This window comes from Pygocentrus nattereri, chromosome 28 (assembly GCF_015220715.1).
Source record: "Pygocentrus nattereri isolate fPygNat1 chromosome 28, fPygNat1.pri, whole genome shotgun sequence".
Taxonomy (NCBI): Eukaryota; Metazoa; Chordata; class Actinopteri; order Characiformes; family Serrasalmidae; genus Pygocentrus; species Pygocentrus nattereri.
The window spans coordinates 12672230-12694602 of NC_051238.1; the positions used below are offsets into that span (position 1 = coordinate 12672230).

The 22373-nt window shown below is 38.3% G+C and overlaps 1 protein-coding gene across 6 annotated transcripts; it reads right to left on the reverse strand.

Moving 5' to 3' along the window:
• Nucleotides 1–1382: 1382 nt before the first annotated feature.
• Nucleotides 1383–22366, reverse strand: LOC108442921 (solute carrier family 26 member 6-like). Of its 6 annotated transcripts, none has more exons than XM_017723221.2 (19): nt 21134–22365; nt 18338–18483; nt 16544–16683; nt 14327–14437; nt 10683–10831; nt 10371–10535; nt 9149–9301; nt 8954–9036; nt 7797–7944; nt 7178–7291; nt 4899–4976; nt 4698–4793; nt 4070–4176; nt 3914–3983; nt 3445–3534; nt 3086–3223; nt 2384–2438; nt 1934–2043; nt 1383–1648 (listed from the first exon to the last, which is right to left on the reverse strand). In XM_017723221.2, the coding sequence occupies exons 2-19, from the start codon at nt 18481–18483 to the stop codon at nt 1634–1636; spliced, it is 1968 nt and encodes a 655-aa protein (XP_017578710.1). In that variant the 5' UTR covers nt 21134–22365; the 3' UTR covers nt 1383–1633. The 6 variants fall into 6 exon arrangements, with proteins under 6 accessions (XP_017578710.1, XP_017578709.1, XP_037391645.1 ...); XM_017723220.2 differs by having other exon boundaries at nt 21014–22365; XM_037535748.1 differs by lacking the exon at nt 21134–22365 and adding an exon at nt 18702–18726.
• Between the last annotated feature and the right edge of the window lie 7 nt (nt 22367–22373).

Here is a 22373-nt window from a genome sequence, read left to right on the forward strand (position 1 = left end):
ATTGGTCTTAGTTCGGAGTGAATGGTCAGTACCTGACAGAATGGACTGATAATTTCTACAGCTGTATACCCAGTTAGTTACCCTGCTTACCCTTGACCCCTGCAGTTTGACTCCCCTCTCAGTTCCAGTAGCTTTGAATGGTGCAACATGGATGTATCATTTATCATCTCTAGCTTGTTGTGAAATGTGGATGAAAATAACCTCCAAAAAGTGAAGTTGTCACATTGTTTCTGACTGAAATCTAGGGTATTTTGGTAGATTATACATACACCACATTCCCATAGAATGTTTCATGTGAATCACTTTTAGCACTAACATACCACTAAAATCCCTTTAGGGGTACTCGTAGAAATTAATATCATTGTCGACGTATTTGTTTCCCATTTTCACATGTATGACTTGAACTGAAGGCCTAGCTAGCCATGGTTCAACACCATAATGTTTAAAAACACAGATGTGTTAAATTTTTAAGTTGTTTGTTTGTTGACTATCAAGACATACAAATTTTATTTATTCACTTTCTTTAAAATTATCATACAGCTAAGATGACATTGTGTAGGGTTAAAAACGAGTATGAAGATTATCATCATCAGCGTCACCATTTGTAAATTACAGGGAGGTTTCAGTGGGAATGAGCATTACTGATTAAATGAAATGTAAATGAAACCTGATGCATTCATTTACAACTCATAATTAGGGCTGTTTATTAGATGTGCTTGCATGTTTATGTGACTAATATTAATCACAGCAGGTATGAGGACAAGGTTTGCTTTGTGCTTGTCAATCATTAAAAATGCCCAAACCCTGCACTCTTTCTTAGAGACAAAGACTGCAGTGGCAGCTGCCAAATGAAATCCTTTGTCTCAAGCCTAGCAGGCTTGTGTTCACTGGATATGAATCAATAGGTATCAGTACATAATTTTTCAAGCTTTATAACGCTGCCAAAAGCCTGCATTCCATAAAGTGAGCGTTTTATCACGTTCCTATATACTAAGCATATAATCCACCTTCCTATAGCTAGTTATATTGATGAGAAGCATTAATTGAACTAATTAAACATTTTATTGAAAGATACATTCCAACATAGAACAGTGACACCTGGAAATGAGAGCACTTTTTTAGGTACCACATACTCTAACACTAACGTGCATTCTGATATAAGGCCACCCTTTACTTACTAGAATGCACATTTGCATTGAACTACCTGGTAACCACTTTCTCTGGACGGCCAGAATTATCATTGCCATGTCTCACACTTAGTTCTTATGTATATTAATTGTAGTGTATTTATAGTTTGGCCTTAAGCTTTGTTTTGAATGAATACACCATGTACACGTACTTAAATTGTACACAGCTGACCATAAAGCACACAACAACAGAACTGCTGGAACAGTGTATTCCTCTGGAAAAGGAAGTTTATTAGTCAAAACAAATGAATGAATTACAGATGTTTTAAAAACTAACAGAGCATGCTAAGACAGACTTCATTCCATTCAAAAGGAATTAATCTTAAACATGAGGCTATACATTATACAAAAGCTTTCCTGTAAACCTATCAGCAGAAGGATCGCCGTCAAAGTTGAAGGGTCAATCCAGTCCATCTGTAGGAGTGAGTGTTTGAATTTGTCAGTCTTCAGCGGGTCCAAGTCTGAGTCCAAGCAGAGACATCATCAGAGGACAAGCAATTCCCAGAAAAGTGACAGATTTACAGGGAACAGTTCATTAAGCACAGACAAAATTGGATTTTGGAACAATGCACAATGATTAACACCATGTACTTGCAGAGAGACACGCAAAAACTCAGCAACACAAAACAGTGTTTACACAGTGCCACATACCCACACATGTGCATATACATGTGCACACTTCACACACACACATACACACACACACACACACACACACACACACACACACACACACACAAACTCACCTGTATTTGCTGCCAGTGCTGAACAGCATGGTGCACTGAGGGGAAAAAACAACATCTCGCCAAACAGTCTGGAACTAAATCATGATCCTTCATCTGAGAGAAGAGATAATCTACAGAAACACACACATACATCTAGAGTCGTATACAAATGTCTCGCACGCAATTTAAATGAAAAGAATTTGTTTTGGAAATTGTTTTGTACATAGGCATCAGCTTCACTATTTGTGTTTGATTTCATTTGCATTTAAGCATAAACCTATGTTGTCACAACTAGTAAGGCATGGGAACAAGATAATTAAGTCATGGCCACAACTTAGTAAGGCGTGGGAATAAGATAATTAAGTTGTGGCAACGACTTAGTAAGGTGTGGGAAACAAGATCATGCCTTACTAAGTCGTGGCCACACATTAGGATCTTGTTGCCACGCATATGTTAGTGAGTGAGATTCACCTGGACAGGCAGCGAGAAAGAGAGAGATCTGCCTAGCCTCAAACTCCTCGACCACCTGAAACACACACACACACACACACATACACACACACACACACACACACACACACACACACACACACACACACACACAAAGACAAAGAGAAAGGTAATATCTATTCATATAAAGTATGAAAGGTAATGTCATGGCTTTTTTATCATGTGACTTGATTCATAGAAAATGACTGTAGAGAATTATCGTTTTTTATTTGTTTATTTATATATTCATTTATTGTTTTATTACATTATTGTTATATTATTGTATATATTATTTTATTGCAAAGGAGGATTATTTTATTCTTACCTAAAAACCTAATTTTGCTGTGGAGCCGCAACAGGGCAGTAAACAAGCCTCATGTTGCTGACCCCTGGCCTAATGTATAGGGAATACCTATAATAGTGCTCTATATAACGATTTAGCTTTTCTAAGGTAAGGTAAAGTGATTAGACGATCATTTGGAACACAGCACTACATATGAGACAGTGTTGCCAGTACTGAGCAGAACGGGTAGTAAAACTTGGTAGAGCTTCACTGGTATCAAGGATAGCTATGACAGGCTTAGGACTCACAAAGTCAGATTTTATTGGTTGAGTGCTTTTCTCTGAAACCAGTAGAGATCTGCTGTGTCCCCTTATGTGGTGAAATCTCTGTGAAGCACTCACAGTTCTGAGCACGATGATGGAAGTTGAATCCATAAAGCACACGCCGCTCAGTTCCAGAATGACACAGTGTTGAGATACTGCACCCTGTTGGCCTGGAGGACTTACTGTAGGGTTCTCCTTCAAACCTGTCTTTACAGCCTTTGCAACACACAAATAATATGAAATGAATAAAAGAAACAGGCTAGGAGTTTAAGGATGTAGAGCAGGGGTATCCAATCTTATCCGCAAAGGGCCGGTGTGGCTGCAGGTTTTCACTCTGCCAAAGCTTCAGTGAAGTGAAAACCTCCAGCCACACCGGCCCTTAGCAGATAAGATTGGACACCCCTGATGCACAGCTAGTCATAAGTGTGTTGGTGTACCTCTCTTAGTGATCTGAAGTAAAGATCAGTGTTAGCGAAGTACAGAGGATTTGAACAGGAGAACACAGTCACTCCAGGAACCTGCTTCACCTACAAATACAAGACCTTTATGAGGCCTGGAGCAGGATTTGAGTTTATTAATGTAGTTTATAATCAGAAACACTGAAATTGTTGAATGAAAAGTTCAAATTAGATGTTGTTCTTTTAAGTAAAGTAAAAATAAATACCCGTCCTGCACAGAGAACACTTACTATTCATTTTTTTTAAAACTTAAATACATAGAAATTCAGCAAAAAAGGACATAACTTTTTTTTACTTAGAAAATTACTTAGAAAAAACACAATGTACAAATTGACAGTGGGTATTCAAACTTCGGCATATGACTGTATGTATAAAGTTGTGCAACAACAAGTCTAAAGACTTATCTGCAAATGTCTGTAGGTGGGCCAACACTAGTTCTTCACTCTACCTTCATGTACACTCTCACATCTCTATAACAGTCAGAGCCAGGGATGACCCCGAGAACAGCAAACCTGGGACTGGAGAGAGAGAGAGTCTGTTCATTCCTGGAGGAGGGATGCAGTGGTAGATAGAGGCAGATAATGAATGAATACATTTATCTTACCGTTGCGTTCTGAAGACGACAGTGAATAGGGAAAACACAACAGCAGCTCCGAGTCCCACATCCAGATTCAACAACAGAGCAGAGAGCAGAGACACTGACCACACTAACTGCACACAGAAACACAAAGGCTCAGAAACTGCAGACCAGGAGAGAAGAGGACTGTGTGATAGCTGGGTGATTATGAAGATGGAGGGATGAATGGATGAATAATTGCTTGGTTGTTTTCAAAAATATGCATGATTGCAGAATTAGATATCAAATTCACATCATCACTGTCATCATGTCATCATTCCATTTTTCCCAGTTCATGACAAATGGGCCAACACAAATAGATTTGATCTATTTGTACACCTTAAAAATCCCAGGCTTATACAGGCAAAAGCTTATTATTCAGTAACTACAGGGACTTCAATGCAAATTGGCTGAGCGATTCTTTATATTTATAGGAGTTACTGAATACTAAAGATTAATAGCTGATGAATAAGCCTGGGGTTCAAGGTGTTGAAATTAATTTAATGGAATGCACAGGAATATTCATTGTAGAAGGATGAATGAATAAATGGATGGATGGCTGGGTGAGTGGATGGATAAATGGATGGATGGATAGGTGGGTGAGCAAAATTCTCACTAAATCTAGCCGATCTGTAGCCCAGAGTTTTGGCACGTCCTTGATCTGAGCAAAAATCCCCTGCAGATTCACCAAAACAATCACAGCCAGGACCGCCTGTATACACACACACACACACACACACACACACACAGCTTATCAAATCTCACTCATTCCCTCCATAACACATTCCTGCTAATATATGGCAGGAAACGTAACTACCTTTGGAAGCTTTTCAAATAGCGGTCCAAACTTCAGCAGAACTGCCAAGATAAGCAAAGCAGATACAAGAGCTGAAACCTGAGAGAGAGAGAGAGAGAGAGAGAGAGACAGAGAGACAGAGAGAGAGAGACAGAGAGAGAGAGAGAGAGACAGAGAGAGAGAGAGAGAGAGAGAGAGAGAGAGAGAGAGACAGAGAGAGAGAGAGAGAGTGAGAGAGAGAGAGAGAGAGACAGAGAGAGAGAGAGAGAGACAGAGAGAGAGAGAGAGAGACAGAGAGAGAGAGAGACAGAGAGAGAGAGAGAGAGAGAGAGAGAGAGAGACAGAGAGTGAGAGAGAGAGTGAGAGAGAGAGAGAGAGACAGAGAGAGAGAGAGAGACAGAGAGAGAGCAATTTAGCTACTCTAGGGTTTTTTTTTTTAGAGAAGACCAGATTTTAAGGGGCAATATCATTGAAAAACAAATGGCCTTGTTTGAAGGCCAAACTGATAACGTTTTACCATTCTTACCATTCACTCCCAAACAGCTTGGTTTTGAACCCCTTGTTTTTAGTTGTTCTTGTTGTTTAGTTGCACACAAATGTACTTCAGCAAAAAAGTGAAAAGCAAGTGTGTGTAAAAGATACTTTATAAAGTTGTTAGCACACTGTTGCTATGGAGAGCTTAATAAAGATTACTCAAACAAGATCATATTAGCTAATTCCCATTGGTCCTTATTAGGATACTTTCATTATATAATAGCATCATATTTACATCTTTTAACATGGTTAAGAGAGTATAATATTTAATATTTAGAGTCTGGGGAATTAAGAGCTTTCAGTCTGGGATCTACAAACAAAGATTTTGACCTCAAAAGCTCTTATACATTAGCAGCATTTCAAAATCTGCATTTTTCATTTCAATGTTATTTTTAATTTTACTGTGTTTTTATTTGAAAACAGTGTGTGGACATTTCATGATGAATGGACCAAAGAAATAAAATGCTATTGCATTAACATTTAAGGATATTTTTCCTTCTCCTGCAAAGTCACCATTTTAGAGTTTTGTAAAGCAGTGACAAAGTATGACTAAATCATTACTGTTTTATCTCAAATTTACATCAACAGTTCAGGTTTCTGTGCTTTTTTTTGCTGATAAAGGCTCTCTGGCTGTAAATGATCCACTACTGTACTGATAAAGTTCATTAGTCAGTGATTGTGTCTGCTGTTGTATGTGTACTGGTGTGTATAGACAGGAATTTTGTTTCGAGCAGCTGAAGTAGCTAAAAGTTAATATGGGATCTAAACAAACACGTACAGATGACACTTGATAGTCAGTTTCCTTTGTAGACACCATGGACCATGGAACACTGTGGCCAAACCTATTGTTTTAATGTGTGTATAAAATCCATCTATTCTGCATGTATATTCTTGATATGAATTTATTATCCCACCACTATGCATTCCTGTGTCTCAGTTAACAAAAAAATGTACTTTATTTGAACTTTATGATTGACTACTTTAACCCTTTAAATGTCTGGAGTTACTGTAAAAAAAAGAAAAAAAAGAAGAGCTTTAGAAATGTTTATGGTATCAAGGCAATTATCTAATCACAAACTGTTGTTTATTTAAATGTATTCTATTTTTTGAACAAATAAACTGATGTATTTTCTCATACTGCATGTAATAATTATTTATGTAATAACAGTATAGTGTATGTAGTAATTACATTACATATAGTATTGTTATATATTACTACATTATTACACACACACACACACACACACACACACACACACACACACACACACACACACACACTATCTAAGCCGCTTGTCCTTCTTGGTCATGGGGGTACTGAAGCCTATCCCATGGGTCATTTGGCGACAGGCAGGAAACACCCTGGACAGGCTACCAGGCTACTGGGCATGACATTATTAATAAATTCTATTTAAAAACTGCATTTACATTCTACAGTATCAAGTCTGCTTTTCTGACGTTTTTGTTCTTTTCAATGCCAATCCAAAAAAAATGGCCTAAACATAACAGATCATTTTTATGCAAGACAAAATCTAAACAAAAACTTTTTATGAAATTCAGCTTCTAGTAAAATATCTGCTCCTTACAAACACAGAAGTGGTTAGACTGAACATTCTGATCCACACTTTCAGCAGAATTACAGGACTTCTAATGCCCCACCTTGAAACTATATTCTCCAATCTGTAATAGACATTCTTGAGAAAATGTAAATGATGCTTGAGTTAATGTTCTGTTCATACTGTGTGAATATGGGAAGGTTTTCTGACCTGAGTCTTTCCTCCAGTGCTCTCCTGCACCATGCTGCGGGACATGGAGCAGCTCACTGCAAAACATTGAAACAGCCCACCAACTGCATTACAGACGCCCAGAGCCAGCAGCTCCTACGGGGAATAGAGAACACTATGGGTCAGGGGCAGGGATGGACAAGAAGGTACAATAAATACAGTATAAACCATGACATGGCAGGTTAACAGGAGACTGAAAGAGGAACTGGAAAAGAGACTTGGGAAAGGTCAAGACTAGTGACTGGGCAAAAGACCAGACAGGCATCTGGACCGTAAACAATATAGGGGACTGGACAAGAGACTAGTTGGAGGACTGGGTAGGAGACAGAACAGGGGACTGAAAAAGAGGACTCGAAAAGCACAGTGATGGAGATGGAGGAAAAGACAAACACAGACGGTGATAGGAACATGATTCGGGACCATAACAGAGAATGGAACAGTGTACAAGAAGGAAAGGAACAAACTAGACATGAAAGAAGAAAACAAAAGCACATGGCTGGAGTTAGAGTTACAGAGACAAGTCAGGGGCAGAAACAGAAAAGGGAAGAGACAGACACAGATTGAGAAAAACATGATATACAGGTGTAAAAGGAAAGGTTACCTGGTTGCTATGGAAGCGGTACCCATGTTTAAGGGCGTACATGGTGCCCAGAGAAGCATTTAACCCAAAACCTACAACAGCGAGAGCTAGAGAAGGCAGCAACAACTCCTTAGACAGGGACAGCGTAGGGAGAGCTGGAGCAGAGAGACTGGCAGAGAGGAGGAGGAGGAGAGAGAGAAGATGACATGCAGAGAGATTTGTCTCAAATGCATGAACCGTTTGCTGATACTCGTAAAAACATTATTAGTCATTGTTTGATGAAAACTCTAATATCGACCTTAACCCAAACATAGTCAGTCTGTTTGTTTGTTGATTGAAGTCTGCTTCTTTAGTTTTATGCTTGAGCTAATTTACAGGTACACACCGCTAAAAGCCTAGACAAATGTTTACTGTTGGCTAGTAACATTAGCGTCATAGCCATAGTGCTTAGCTGTAGTGCAAACCTGAAAAAGGAAAATTCAGACATCACATGATTGACTACATTTGAGTGGAATGGTGGAAAATTATATCAATTTGATTTGTCATCAAAGTAGCACTTTCATCTTTTTAAAGGGTGATTGAAATTATGTTTAGATTTTCTGGATAATTAGATTGTTAATTCCTAGTAGTTTTTATGTAAAATACTTGATTTTACAGGAACAATACTAAGATAGAATTGGTTACAATGGTAGTAATAGGAACCAGAAGAGAATAATGCCTATAAAAGTTATACCACAGAAAGTTATTAAAATGTTAGTTATGCAATGGCAAAGAAGGTACAGGCTTGATGCCTGATAAGCTGTTTGGCCTAAAATTTATTTTTTTCATGGCAGAGACACACAAGTACAGGATTTAGTGGATTTACCACTATTTTACCATCATCAACATAACATATAAAAAAACAGAAGACATGAGTAGGTTCACTGTTGGTTGTGCTGAAAATATTGTGACACCCAGTTCCCATCACCACCACTATAAAGACATCTAATCTGTAAATTTCAGTGAACTATTTCACATCAAAACATTCTGAATAACTTGTTTGCATCTTAATATTTTAATTATTCAGAAATTTTGAGAAATCTTTGAAAATTCCCTTTAAATTTATAGACAAAAAATACAGGCAAATAAAAATCATACACACATATACACACACACACACACAGACACACACACCTCACCCTGTGGGTATTGTCCCCACTGTCTGAACACCATACCGTCCAGGCAAATCTAACTGCTCTGACAGCACAATGGCCAAAATAACCTAGAGAGAGCAGAAACAAAATAGCTATAATGTCCCAGAAGATTCTGAAGATTTCACTGCTTACAAGAGGCAGGATACTATGCTAATGCTCAATATGTATGTACACACTCACCAGCAGTAATTCCCAGGGAATTGGCATAGGTAAACGGCCTTTAAGCCGAGAGTTCAATATTTTCCCTCCTGCAAGGATCGCCATGGAAACAGAGGAGACCACTAGTGTCCCAGGCGATGCTCCAGTGACATGATACAAAACATCCATGAATGTCTGAATCCCACATGCACAAATTGAAGATCAGACACACAACGCACAACTTAAAGTGCCAACATTTTATCATTCTCACAGTTGGTATTGCATTAAAGCATATATTATGCATGGCAAGTTTGTTTTATGTGTCTTACATATGTTTATATAATATGTTACAGTATATTATTATTTATTAATAATATACTGTAACATATAAGTGTCACTTTTCAAACATTGTGCATTATTAATGGTTAAGATTGTTGAGTCAGAATTGTGGTGTTAATGCCTTGTAAAGCTGCCTTACAGAGTTATTGCATGAATATGTTTGTGTTACATTGTTATTGGTGTAATATTACATTGTTATAAATGCTTTTGAGATAAAGTTTTGGTGCAAAATATAGATTTTTAAAATCCAGTTTGAGCATCCTTAATCACATGACATGTCTTGCTGTTTTCTAAGTGAAAATGAGTTAACACAGGGAACAAACTTAAACATGATGTTGTTCTGCAAATGTTAGTGCTTAATTGCATTTATTCATACAACATACAAGGGAAAATATAAACTGTAAAATTTGCCATAGGTACTCAATGTTAGTCATAAAGTCTCATAAAGTCTTGTAGGTTTTTTCCTTCTCCTGTACTTGTATTATTTTGGAGAGAAAAGGTTTTCTTCCAACAGCAGCAAAATAAAGACTAAATCTCAGACTCAGACATGCAAAACAAGTCCTGATTTCTGTCACCACTACGGAAGAAAACTGAATCACTCAACATAAAATCGCAACCACTGAACCATAAAACTGGTAGAACCTCCATCTAAAGCTGCTTTGTGCCCGCGTGCCAAACGATCTGTTTGCTAAATCTGGCACATCAATATAATTAAATGTCAATTGATCAGACATGTAAAACTTGGGACCTTCCGGGCCAAAGTGCTGCAGATATTGATGTTTACCCTTGTCTCACACTCCTACGCATCTAATGCAGTTCCTTGTTAATTAGCTGATGAGCTGAATCAGGTGTGCTTATTGAGGCAGCGTGCTGACGTCTGCAGTGCCCACAAGGACTGGAGCATGTGATGTATGATGTGTCTCACCCAAGCCATGGCCAGAAATCCTCTGTGTGTATGTGTAGAGATGCCCATCAGTAAAGGGAGCTGGTGTACGGTCACATGGAACGCAGCTGCAGTGGTGTACCCACTGACCAATGGCCGAGACAGCCATCGACACACTCCTCCACAACGCAACACACACAGCAGGATCTACAGAGGGAGTATTAACAGTCAGCATTCTTTCATATTTTTAATCAATTTTAAAATAAATAAATTTTTTAATGCCAAACTTGACATAAAAATAAATCGTTTTGTTCTTATGTATAACCAGTTAAGTGTAATCATGTCTTTATTCACCTGTATTAATCCACACAGAATGGTCAGTTGGGCGGCTAAAATGACTCTGTCCATCTCAGCATCATTCTCATTTCTCTCTGCTCTGTCATCTGCAAACTCCATGTCTTTTATCACGATGCCGACCATGATAGCGAGGATAGAGAAAGTACCTGTGCATAACCAGTAAATGACCAAATTTATCATCCAATTAGACAAAGAGAAACAAACCCATGAGTCTTAAATAGACTACAAAGACGATCAATTTCCAATCAAAACAGAGCAATGCAGGAATAAGTTCTTAGGTCTTAACTAGATAAAAGCCAAGGTGGAAAGTAATGAACTTGAAGACATTTTCCCTGTAACTATACTTTTTGGAGTAGAATTCAATCATAGTACTTTTACTTTTATTGAGCTAATTTCTAATAAAATACTTTTACTTTGCTATAAATGTGTTTCAGGTCTTAAATCAATTTGAAGAAATTCTGGTTTGTCACGCATTCCACGGACTTCACTTCCCAGCAGCCCTTGGGAGATCACGTGACTGCTCAGTCACAACCGGAATCTGACATGGACTCCATTTCCCAGGAGTCCCAGGGAACACACGTGACCAAGGACTCTCTTCAATCCACCTATCAGCGTTCACGATCACCTGAGTACTAACTTACAACACCTGTGGTAGATAGCATTTAAGCCCAGGCTTAGTATTGTAGGGTTGTGAAGTATTGTATCCTGGTGACTTACTGAGTGTTTCTTCATATTTGCCTTTTTGTGTATTTTGACCATTGCCTTGCCTTCACATTTTTTTGCCTTGCCCTTTTTGTACTGTTGCCTGTCTGGATTGCTCTGTGTTTCGACTCTTTGGGCTGTTTTGTGACTACGATTCTGGGTTTTCCTCTGGTTAGTATTAAAGCTACCATTTATCTAGATCTGCACTCGTCTGAACTCTGTTCCAATGTAACATGGTTAAATAAATAAATAAATAAATAAAAAATCAAAGTAAGTCAATATTGCACTGCATCTCTCATCTCAGGTTATAGATATTATCACAGATTGTTGTATTTTTTTCTATTTGCTGGAGTATAAGTGGACTGATTTTTGTCTTGCACATGTTGTACACAGACGAAACAGATATCACTTGAGAAATGATCCAAAACATCAGAGCATCACTTGAAAAGTGTTGGACTGTAATATTCAGATCATTGCTCAATCTTATTGTTGTAAAAATGGTAAACTTGCCATGTCTGCAGTAGAACTTTCTGAACTTACTTTCCTTTAGCAAAGACACATTTACCCCAAGATATCTTACAGATCATACAACATCATCAGATACTACAGGGAGATTCACTCGATAGAGGCCCTGAATATTCTGCTGTAACTCCCGTAGGATGAAGCAAAAAAATGCTACATACCTTGATGTTTGTGTCATCAATTGCAATAAATGCAATGCTGGAAGTGATCTCTGTTTTCTGCCAGACACATGTAGGGGTACGGGGTATGCACCCAGAAGTTGCAAACCTCGTCGCTACGACACAGAGGAATCCCAGCTTGTTTAAAGCTTCATATACTGAGGAGCACATTGCACGTTGTTTCATTCAGATTACTTCATCCTAGCAAGAGTTATTACAGAATATTCAGGGCCTCTTTCAAGTGAATCTCCCTGTATTTATTTCAGTTCATCACTGAACACAGCCTGACCAATTTTGTTTGTTAGTGTCCTTTATCATTTAAATTTGTCAAATAAATGAAAAATAAAATTTTGATTGTGTATGAAGTAATTAGTAACAAGCAGTGGAATATAAATCAATAAAGAAAATCAAAGCTGTTGTTAATGATTTTAGTGGTAGAAATGTACTATATGAGCAATGCAAGTAGTTTAACCCCGTAAGTGGCCAGGGTCTTCCGACAGGCCCAAAGGTTTATTACACACTTCTATAGCCTAATAACAACTCAACCAGACACTAATGTTATGCCTTATACAGTCCACAGAAATATATGTGAACTAAGAGTGCTCTTAGTTGACAAGCTTTTACTCAAGTAATTTGTAATATACACCTGGGTAAGTATGTGTGAGCCACAAACTCACACAATTACTGTACTACTCTTGCTATTATTTTGAGCAAAATGACTGGGTTACATGACGAAAGACTGTACATGAATACAGTACAAAGAGTGAGGTACAATCTCCAAAGCACTGTGTAATTGTTTCCAGTAAAATTATGATAAGTGCCCAGACAGTCTAACTAATTACACTGAAATGACTAAGAGGTTCAGGCCATTTAACTGATAAAGAACATATTAAAATATCTCATAACCATCTGGACAAAGTGGTAATTACAAACATACACTAAATTTCATTGTAATGCCACATAATTAAACAGAAAAGGAAATTGGAAACATGTCTAAGTACAGTGTGAGATATATGGCATAAAATTAGAGTTTCATTTGTAGGTCAAAGACAGGTACACAAATTGTGCCAAATTGTGTCGTTGTCCCTCTCTGGTGTCATGTGACCCGTTAGAGTTACAAGGTTCCAGGTGTAAATGGGAAGAAGGGTTGTTAAATTTGGTGTTTTGGGTACAATTCTCTCATACTGGCCACTGGATATTTAACATGGCACCTCATGGCAAAGAACACTCTGAGGACGTGAGAAATAGAATTGTTGTTCTCCACAAAGATGGCCTAGGCTATAGGAAGATTGCTAACACCCTGAACCTGAGCTATAGCATGGTGGCCAAATGTCATACAGTGATTTTCAGGACAGGTTAAACTTGGGAACAGGCCTCGCCAGGGTCTACCAAAGAAGTTGAGTCCATGTGTTTAGCTTCATATCCAGAGGTTGGCTTCAAAAAATAGATGCATGAATGCTGCCAGCATTGTTGCAGAGGCTGAAGAAATGGGAGGTCAGCCTGTGAATGTTCAGACCGTATACCGCACAATGCATCAAATCTGCAGGGCTGTCACCCCAGAAGGAAGCCTCTTCTGAAGCTGATGCACAAGAAAGCCCACAAACAGTTTGCTGAAGACAAGCAGTCCAAGAACATGGATTACTGGAGCCATGTCCTGTGTTCTGACAAGACCAAGATAAACTTGTTTGACTGAGATGGTGTCCAGCATGTGTGGTAGCGCCCTGGTTAGGGGTACCAAGACAACTGTCTCGTTCCTGAAGTCAAGCATGGTGGTGGTAGCATCATGGTCTGGAGATGCATGAACGCTGCTGGCACTGGGGAGCTGCGGTTCATTGAGGGAAACATGAATTCCAACATTTACTGTGACATTCTGAAGCACAGCATGATCCCCTCCCTTCAGAAACTGTGCCGCATGGCAGTTTTCCAACACAATAATGACCCCAAACACACCTCCAAGATGACACTGCCTTGCTGAAGGTAAAGGTGATGGACTGGTCAAGTATGTCTCTAGACCTAAACCCAATTGAGCACCTGTGGAGCATCCTCAAGTGGAAGGAGGAGGAGCACAAGGTGTCTAACATCCACCAGCTCTGTGATGTCATCATGGAGGAGTGGAATAGGATTCCAGTAGCAACCTGTGCAGCTCTGGTGAATTCCATGCCCCAGAGGGTTCAGGCAGTGCTAGATAATAATGGTGGTCACACAAAATATTGACATTTTGAGCACAATTTGTGTGTGTGTGTGTGTTTGGGTACATACCCACTGAGATGTGTTTAGAAGTCCCAAAGATGAAGTAAATGAGGATCGGGTAGAAAGAGGAGTAGAGACCAAACACAGGAGGCACATTAGCTAGTATAGCATTAGCCATTCCTGCATGAGAAAAGAAAACAGAGCACAACTGTAGCTGTGAATGTCAAAGACACATTCTGTCAATAGAGTTTAATTCATGCCTTGAAACTCTTTAAAAGTATTAACCAAAGTAAGTCCTTAACCTTCAGAAAACGGTATTTTCCCACAATTTTCCCACCACATTTTTTCCTGAAATATACAGCATTTTTTGCAACCCCGTTACCAGTTTTTAGGGAGATGCATTTAAAAGCCCATGTCAATTAAAGTCACTATTTTCAAGCAAGACATACATATTATATTATATACACTCACTGAGCACTTTATTATCTGTGTACATGGTCCATGATTCCATTAGTCAACACAAGCTCAGCAACACCACTGTACAAAAAACAGCCCCAGACTTTGATGTTTTCACCCATAGTTATACATACCCGTGTTGGGCCGAGCCAGGCACGTCAACTGCACCACCATTTTAAATAAAATTCTATTATTTAAAAAATATTGCACTCAGAAAATGGGATAGAATTATAAAATAGAGGGAATGCAGTGATCCACGCTCATGTTTCTGTGATGCGTATTGTTTGTGTGATGGTTATATGTAGATATGGCCATGTAGTTGAGTAGTTGAGGCAACCTGTTGATGTGATTGTTTTTTCCTTTGAAAAAGTCTAATAAGCTAATTGTGCAATTAGAACAATCAGTTATTAAAGAAAAGCCACCAGCAGTCCATGCAACATAAACTAATCTGAGGATTATAACAAAATTGGAAAATCAGTTGAGTAATAAGGAAGTTGTGGCCCATTTAATCCTGAAACTCATCATCTCTCAATTAGGCAAGATTTTCACTCACCTTGCACTTGTGTGTAAATGTGATGTGAATATAAACTTGATTTGATTTGAACAAACTATTAAATGAAATAGACTTAATATAAAACCAGAGGACAAACAACCAGATCAACAGGTTCTCTGTGCCTCACCAACTGCACACCCATATCTACACATTAAGACTCAGGGCATCTTAACTTAATATAGTGGTTATTTATTTACAGTGACAGTTAATGCTTTGTTTCTAGGTAAATTATGGCATTCCTTAGTGCAGATCTCCGTGAAGATATTCATAACAGATTAATGTTAGCACATTCTTACATGAACCTGAAGTCAGATTCTTATTTGCAAGAATCTTGTTAGAATTTTCCCATCCCACCTTAAATGGAAAATTTGAACAAGAATTTGGTGAATTGGAAGCCAACTTTAGCTTCATCCTTCTTACTGTGTTTTTCGGGGGGTTATTTTATTTTTATGGGTATAAGATTAGAAGTGATTCACACACTGATGGATTTGCTGATTGTGAGAATGTGTATCTACTGGATCTCTAAACTCGGTTTTTAACCTCAGACTGAATATGTTTCTGCTCGTCCGGACGGTAATTAAAGAAATAACGAAATTAAAAGAAATAAAAGTTACCAAGAGCAGTCCATGCAACCTAGACTAATCTATGTCTGAGGATAAAAAAAAAATTGGTGAAAATCAGCTGAGTAATGAGGAGGCTGTGGCCGATTTAGTCAAGAGACAGATGGTGACCGCTCCAACATGGCAGACGCACAGACATAGAGATAGAGAACAACAGATAACACAACATCTAGGTATGTATATCTATATTTCCACCTCTGTACTTTATAGCACTCTTAGTGCAATATGGTAGGAACTCTTTTCAGGCTTTGTTCACACAAAGAATCTACCATCAGTTTGATCATCTTTCAGTAAGTAACCCAAAAAAATGTTTACCAGTGGTTGAAGTGCCCAAATACTTTTTGGGACTACCGTATACATGATTTACAGCCTGCTTTTGTTTTCACTGTGGAAAACTGCCAATTCCTATAAGTTAAATAAGCCCCTATGATAAAGGTTTAACCCCTTAAAGTCCCAGGCTCATTACCAAGGCTTATAATTCAGCACAGGGAAATCAATGCGAAATGGCTGAGCTATTCTTAGGTTATAGAAGTATGTAATAAAATGTTAGGTCTGCTGGCAGGCCCTGGCCTTAAGGGGTTAACAGGAACAGGTCTATCCACTGGATAGACAACATCAGAGCTGCCTGGTCCAGGTGATTGCATATGTGAGAGATACCTTGTGGCAGGTGCATGATGCCCACACTGATTCCTGAGATCAGATCTCCAAAAGCATTTTCTTTGAACGGGTAATGCGGGAGCCATGACAGAAGAGGAACACCAGACAGAAAACAGCTCTTCACACGAGGACCAGAACACCTGGGAAAAAAAAGGTTTCCAGACATGTTGTTTGTGTTTCCCAGTGATCAGTGAAATATACAAAACCACACTAATTAAATATATAGTTATATTGTATAATACCTTAATTAACCATTTTGGATGTTTTATAACCAACTTTTAACATTAAAGTAACTAATACGCCAAGGCATTTTCAGTGTCTCAAGTTTGCCTCTTCAGTTTTGTGCTGGAGCTATGACGCTAATGTAACTAACAAGTAATGAAAGCTAATATTTTCTTAATTAACATTGGTCCCCAAACTTTAAATAGACTTGCCTATGTGGATTTTCACAATGTGTGAAAATGTGTGTACCTACCGTGAGGTGATACCATTTCTATTTCCATCATTAGCCCAGCCCTTGGGCTGGGAGTCAATCGCTTCAGGTATTTGGAAATCAAGGGTCAACTCTAAAGCTTTGGACTCCGCACACAGATAATCTGTGTAGCTCACACGTGTCAAGCTCTAGTTCACATGAGCCAAAACACTGCAGACTTCAGCATGGCGCCTCATTAAACACACCTGACACAGCTCATCAGCTAATTAGCAAGAACTACATGAACTGAATTCAGAGCGTTAGATGAGAATAAATGGTAATCTCCGCAGCACTTTGGCACACAATTTGTCATGCCTGCTGTAGATTGTCTGTATTTTGCTTTGTACAAAGTGGACAACAAATAACATGTAACACCTGTAATTTGGCTAACAAACGATATGCTTATATATCTATGGTAAAAGAAAAGCCTCAGAGCTTCAGGTTTGAGCAGTTGCAGTTGTGCAGGTTTAAGGGACAGATTTTGTCACTTCTCTTGAGCAGGATGTACATTTGTGTGCCTAATACATTCCAGTGACCTTTTTCACTCATGAAACCAGGACATTCAGCTTTGCTGAATGTTTGTACAACAGTCATGTTAAAAATGAGAACAAACACCTGTACAATAATGTTAATTTTTGCTAGTGCATCTATGAGAAACTTATAATATGTTAGTGGGTAGCAGAAATTCACATTTTGAAGCGGATTAAAGACTTTTTATAGAGCTGCCACGGCTCTTTTTCATGTCAAACAACTGACTGAAACCTGATCAGACTACCGCTCCCATTCGCAATCTTTTTTTTTTAACAAAATTGTCATTGGAAATGAAAATGATTAGTTGATTCCACAGTCCCTTATGAATTATATTGGTGGTAAATCTGACATGTTAGGCATTCGGTTCAGCTCCTGATGTCCAGAGCAATGGGAGAGCTCACTTGGGTATCTATACCACAAGCATTGATTGGGTAATTTTCTATTGGGCTTGTAAAACTTTTTTTTCCAGTCAAAAGTTAACAATGAAAAAGAGTTGTACTACAAATCTTTGCCGTTTTAATAAAAACTTGTTTCTTTAAAATAAAAATGAGCTAAAAATTAGACATATATTTGTTTATTTTATAGACATTATTAGGCCTTCTCTGAAGGCCAAGAAGGCCTTGAGTGTTCCCTCTTTCACATAACCCTGTCTTGTTTAAGTTAAATTTATGTTAAATTTATGCTTAAATGTACACATATCAAAGGAACATAAGTGTTCATCTTTGAAAGTAGAACAAAGTAGAAAAACACTGTGTGGAATTGATTAAAGAACAGCCCTACTAAGCTCATACCGCAGCTCAGCCTTCAGCTTCTGCCACACAGAGCGGCACTGCTTTTCCCTCCGCTGCCCCAGAACATCCAGCTGTGCTTCATCCACAGCGAGGGCCTGATAAGGTCCTGTGGTGTCGTACAGTGAATGTAGACTATGATCACCCATCTGCGAAGAAAAATGAAAAACAACAGAGCTTAAGGTCTTTCTTCCACAAGAACACATGAACCGTTTTAGGTGCAAATAAATAGTGTCTTTGAGTGTTCTCTGAAGTTTGCTCGAAGGAGATATTGTATCAGCAAATATGTTAGTGCATGAAAATGGATAGTCAAAAAAAAGTGCGTTTGTGATTGTATTCACGTGTGGAGCGCAGGGTATAGACTTACCCTGAACTCTGCTCAGTTCAACAAACTCACTCTCCTTCACTCACTCATTCCTCACACAACCCTAAGATGAAAGAGTCTTTTATTCTTCTTTATTGAGTCACACTCTTTACACTGAGGGGCCAACCACAGACACAGAGCAACATTCAGAGGGCATTTCCCCTTTGCCTTACATAAGCCACAGTAACACCTCACTCATCTTAACAGTCTTCATTCTTCCTTTTTAATACAAAAATGTAACTTTTTCCTCTGGAACTGAAAAGAAATAAGGGTGTAAACTACAGAAAAGTACATTTAAGCAAATAAAAGGGTTTGATGTAGTAGTCAAAATGTACCATGAACTCCAGAATCTATATAGTCAATTTATGAAAACTAAGCTGCAAACACAGCCCACTGGATTCACTGTTTTTGTAATGTCACAAAAAATGCACTTCTTTTTCAAATCCACTGGTTCAGCCTACCTCAGATTACTTGTTCATTAATGTGTTTACAGGTATGGGCATAGCCTGAGACGCAATAAAATTACATAACAGAACTCGTGATAAGCAGATTAATATGACACTAATGTTTAAAATAAACTTGTGCCAGCTAATTATTACACGGTGAGTCTCCCAGATATACTTTATCTCTGGAAGCAATCCATTTGGCAGAGGTTTTAAAGATATCATGAACTTTTAGTTAATATCAATAGCTGGTTGATCTTTGATCCCTGAAATTTTGGTGTGGTTATCAAGAAGTTACAGTACAACAGGCATTTCTGAGCACGTCTTAATGTTTCAGACTGAGTCCATTTTATTCTAGCAGAAAAACCTGCCAAGAGAGCTCCTTTATTCTGACTTAGAGCACCTTAAAGCAGCTGCTGTACTTCTATACACTGTTAGAAATAAAAGTTCTGTGCAGGTACGTTTTTCATCCATCACAGTACAAACATTGTAAATGTTCCCTCAAAGGTACAACAGTGGTTTGAAGGTCAAATTATGTACCTTAAATAAGTTTTTTCATATTTGTATCTTTTCATAACCTAATGTTTTAAAATAGAACCATAAAATAAAAGGCCTGGATATGAGACGGGGTGTGTGGAGTCAATCGCACAAATACAACTATAATTTCAATGGACTATGGTTCTACTATATTCCCTAGCTAAATGTACTGAGCTGTACCCTTGAGGGTACCACCCCGGTGACAAGAGGGGTGCGGCCCCACGGACAGTTTCATATCTTTGTTTCTGAGAGTGTAGGCCATATAGGGTGAGCTTAATAAAAAGCACTGAGCCCAGCAGTAACTGTACACCGTTAGTGTTAAGAGTATTTCAGTGGATGGCTCTTTAAAGATCCATTTCTTTAAAAGAGATGCAAATGTGAAAAAGCTTTGTAAGGAACTTTTAAAGAACCTTAAATGCCTTTCATACACCTGAGCCAAGAATCATAATTATAATCATAACAATTTATTTGTAGCTTCTTTTTGCAGGGCTCCTAGTGGCTGTTTGGTTGCTGGAATGTAAACCAGAAACTTTACATTTTTAAATAAATAATCTTATATTTGTATAACGAAAGAACGCCCCATAGCTCTGACATCAGATTAACTAGGACACTTGTCTCTGTGTTGTGAATCTGTGTTGAGCCCCCAGTGAACTGTGAAAACTACTTACTTCTTTCCAAAAAGTGACCATGACAAATTAAAACACAGCACAACTGCAGCTTCATTAATATCAAAAAATCATATACAGTTGCCACAAATAGCATTTAAACATAATAAAGGTTATTGAAAAAAATTACACAGTTCAACTGAAGGACCTTCAAAACAGGACAAGATTGTTTGGAGGCACCAGCACTACTCACTGGTCATTGACTGTATCATCTTTAAACATATTTTTATGACTACACATGAGAAAAAAGTCTAAGAATTTTTAAGTTCATAAAATAAAAATCTATATTAGCTGATAATGGCATAATTTACTACCAACTAACCATAAGCAACTCTATTAGAAGGAATAATTTTGTAACATAAACTAAACATGTATCTAGAAGGTGCTTATATCATGGTAGTAATCATATGAGCCTATAATCTCAAGTATAAATTGCATTTTTAATGCTGTGCGTCTGTGCAGGTTCCTACTGTCAAAGGTCACTAATACGTCAAAGCTCACACCTGCTCATATCACCTTTCCTTCATGTCAGTACATGTGAGCCAAGAAGTGTCAGTGTGCATGTCTAATAGAGAAGCAGGAAAAGATCTTTAGGCAAGGACGTTAACCTGTGCTGTCCTTATGCAATAAAGCACTGAGCATTAAGGTTATGAAAAGAAATGTCTCTTACCTTGTCAAGACATGAAAATGTAGCCTAACTAGTCATGCCAAAGCAAGAGCAAACCTCTTGGATTGTTAGACTGTAACGTTATTTTATTTAGCAGTCATACATTTCATTAGCTTATATTACCTCCTTCACAAATCCAGACTCTACACTCCATGACCACCTAACCAATAGGAGTGGAAAAACAAGAAAACTACATTTTGGTACTCACCATACCCCATAATCACACCCACACACCTTCTAAATGTGTAACAGCACTCTTGTAAACAAAACATGAACTAACAGGTAAGAACACAAAAATAAATGCTGGTATATGTGCATTACTCAGAGTCAGTTTGCAGGAAGTCATGACTATAAAAAGGATAATGTGTTAATGTTCAAAAATAACCTTCCTTATTGTGTTATGCAAGTTCTGAAAGGGCCACTCAGATGCTGACCCAGGTTTAGTTTTAGCTTTGAGTTACTAGTGAATAAGTTATACTGTATAATATACAGAAAATGCATTCTTTTGTATATATTTTGTGGCATTTTTGGTGTTCCATCCTCATGCTGTTGTTAATGTATATTATCTCTCAGTCGCATGTCCACATATCTGTAACGCGACACCAGTTGTTTGTCCTAGCACCTGGTCATAATTAAGCATCTAAGGAGAAGTGGACTCAGAAATGGGTCCATTTGATGACTTAAGGATCTTTTTTGAGATTAGCTCATCGTGAAGTACCGATGCCAAATGAAACTTGGCATAAGTTACTTTTGCGCAAATAGTCGTGCTAACTGGTCCCACCGGCTTTCATTTACTGTTAGTTCTGTTTCAAGTGAAGTACGCCATCATTCTTTGTTGCACCCGAGGCAAATCTGGAAACAAAACAGTCTCAAAGTGGAATCACACAGAGAAGAACATCATCGCTTCTGGCCGACTTGAACAGCAGGTGAACATCACAGTGCGGCCTAATCATTACCAAGCAACTGTAGCAGCAACATACAATTATGGGAGCTAACGTAATCTGAAGCGACAGTATAGGTCTCAATACCAGATGTATTTCAAATAGGCTTTCTACCGTTCTAGACTGCTAATGGGAGTGTACCTATGTTCCCAGGCCTGTTCATTCCCTGGGCTCTTTATATAACACATTAAACTGCAACATCATACATAAAGGAAGTTTACAAAAGGGTAGCTAAAATCAAGGTAGGGGTCCTAGGGTCACTAGAAGTCATACAAGGGACAATGCATTGCAGATTTTTAATGGGATACACTTTGCAGTGACTAGGCTAATCTCATTTAACTAATTAGCTAACTAAGCAAACTTTGTAATGCAAACTGTAATTTAAGAATACATACACAGGACACTGGGCACTGGGGGTTCAT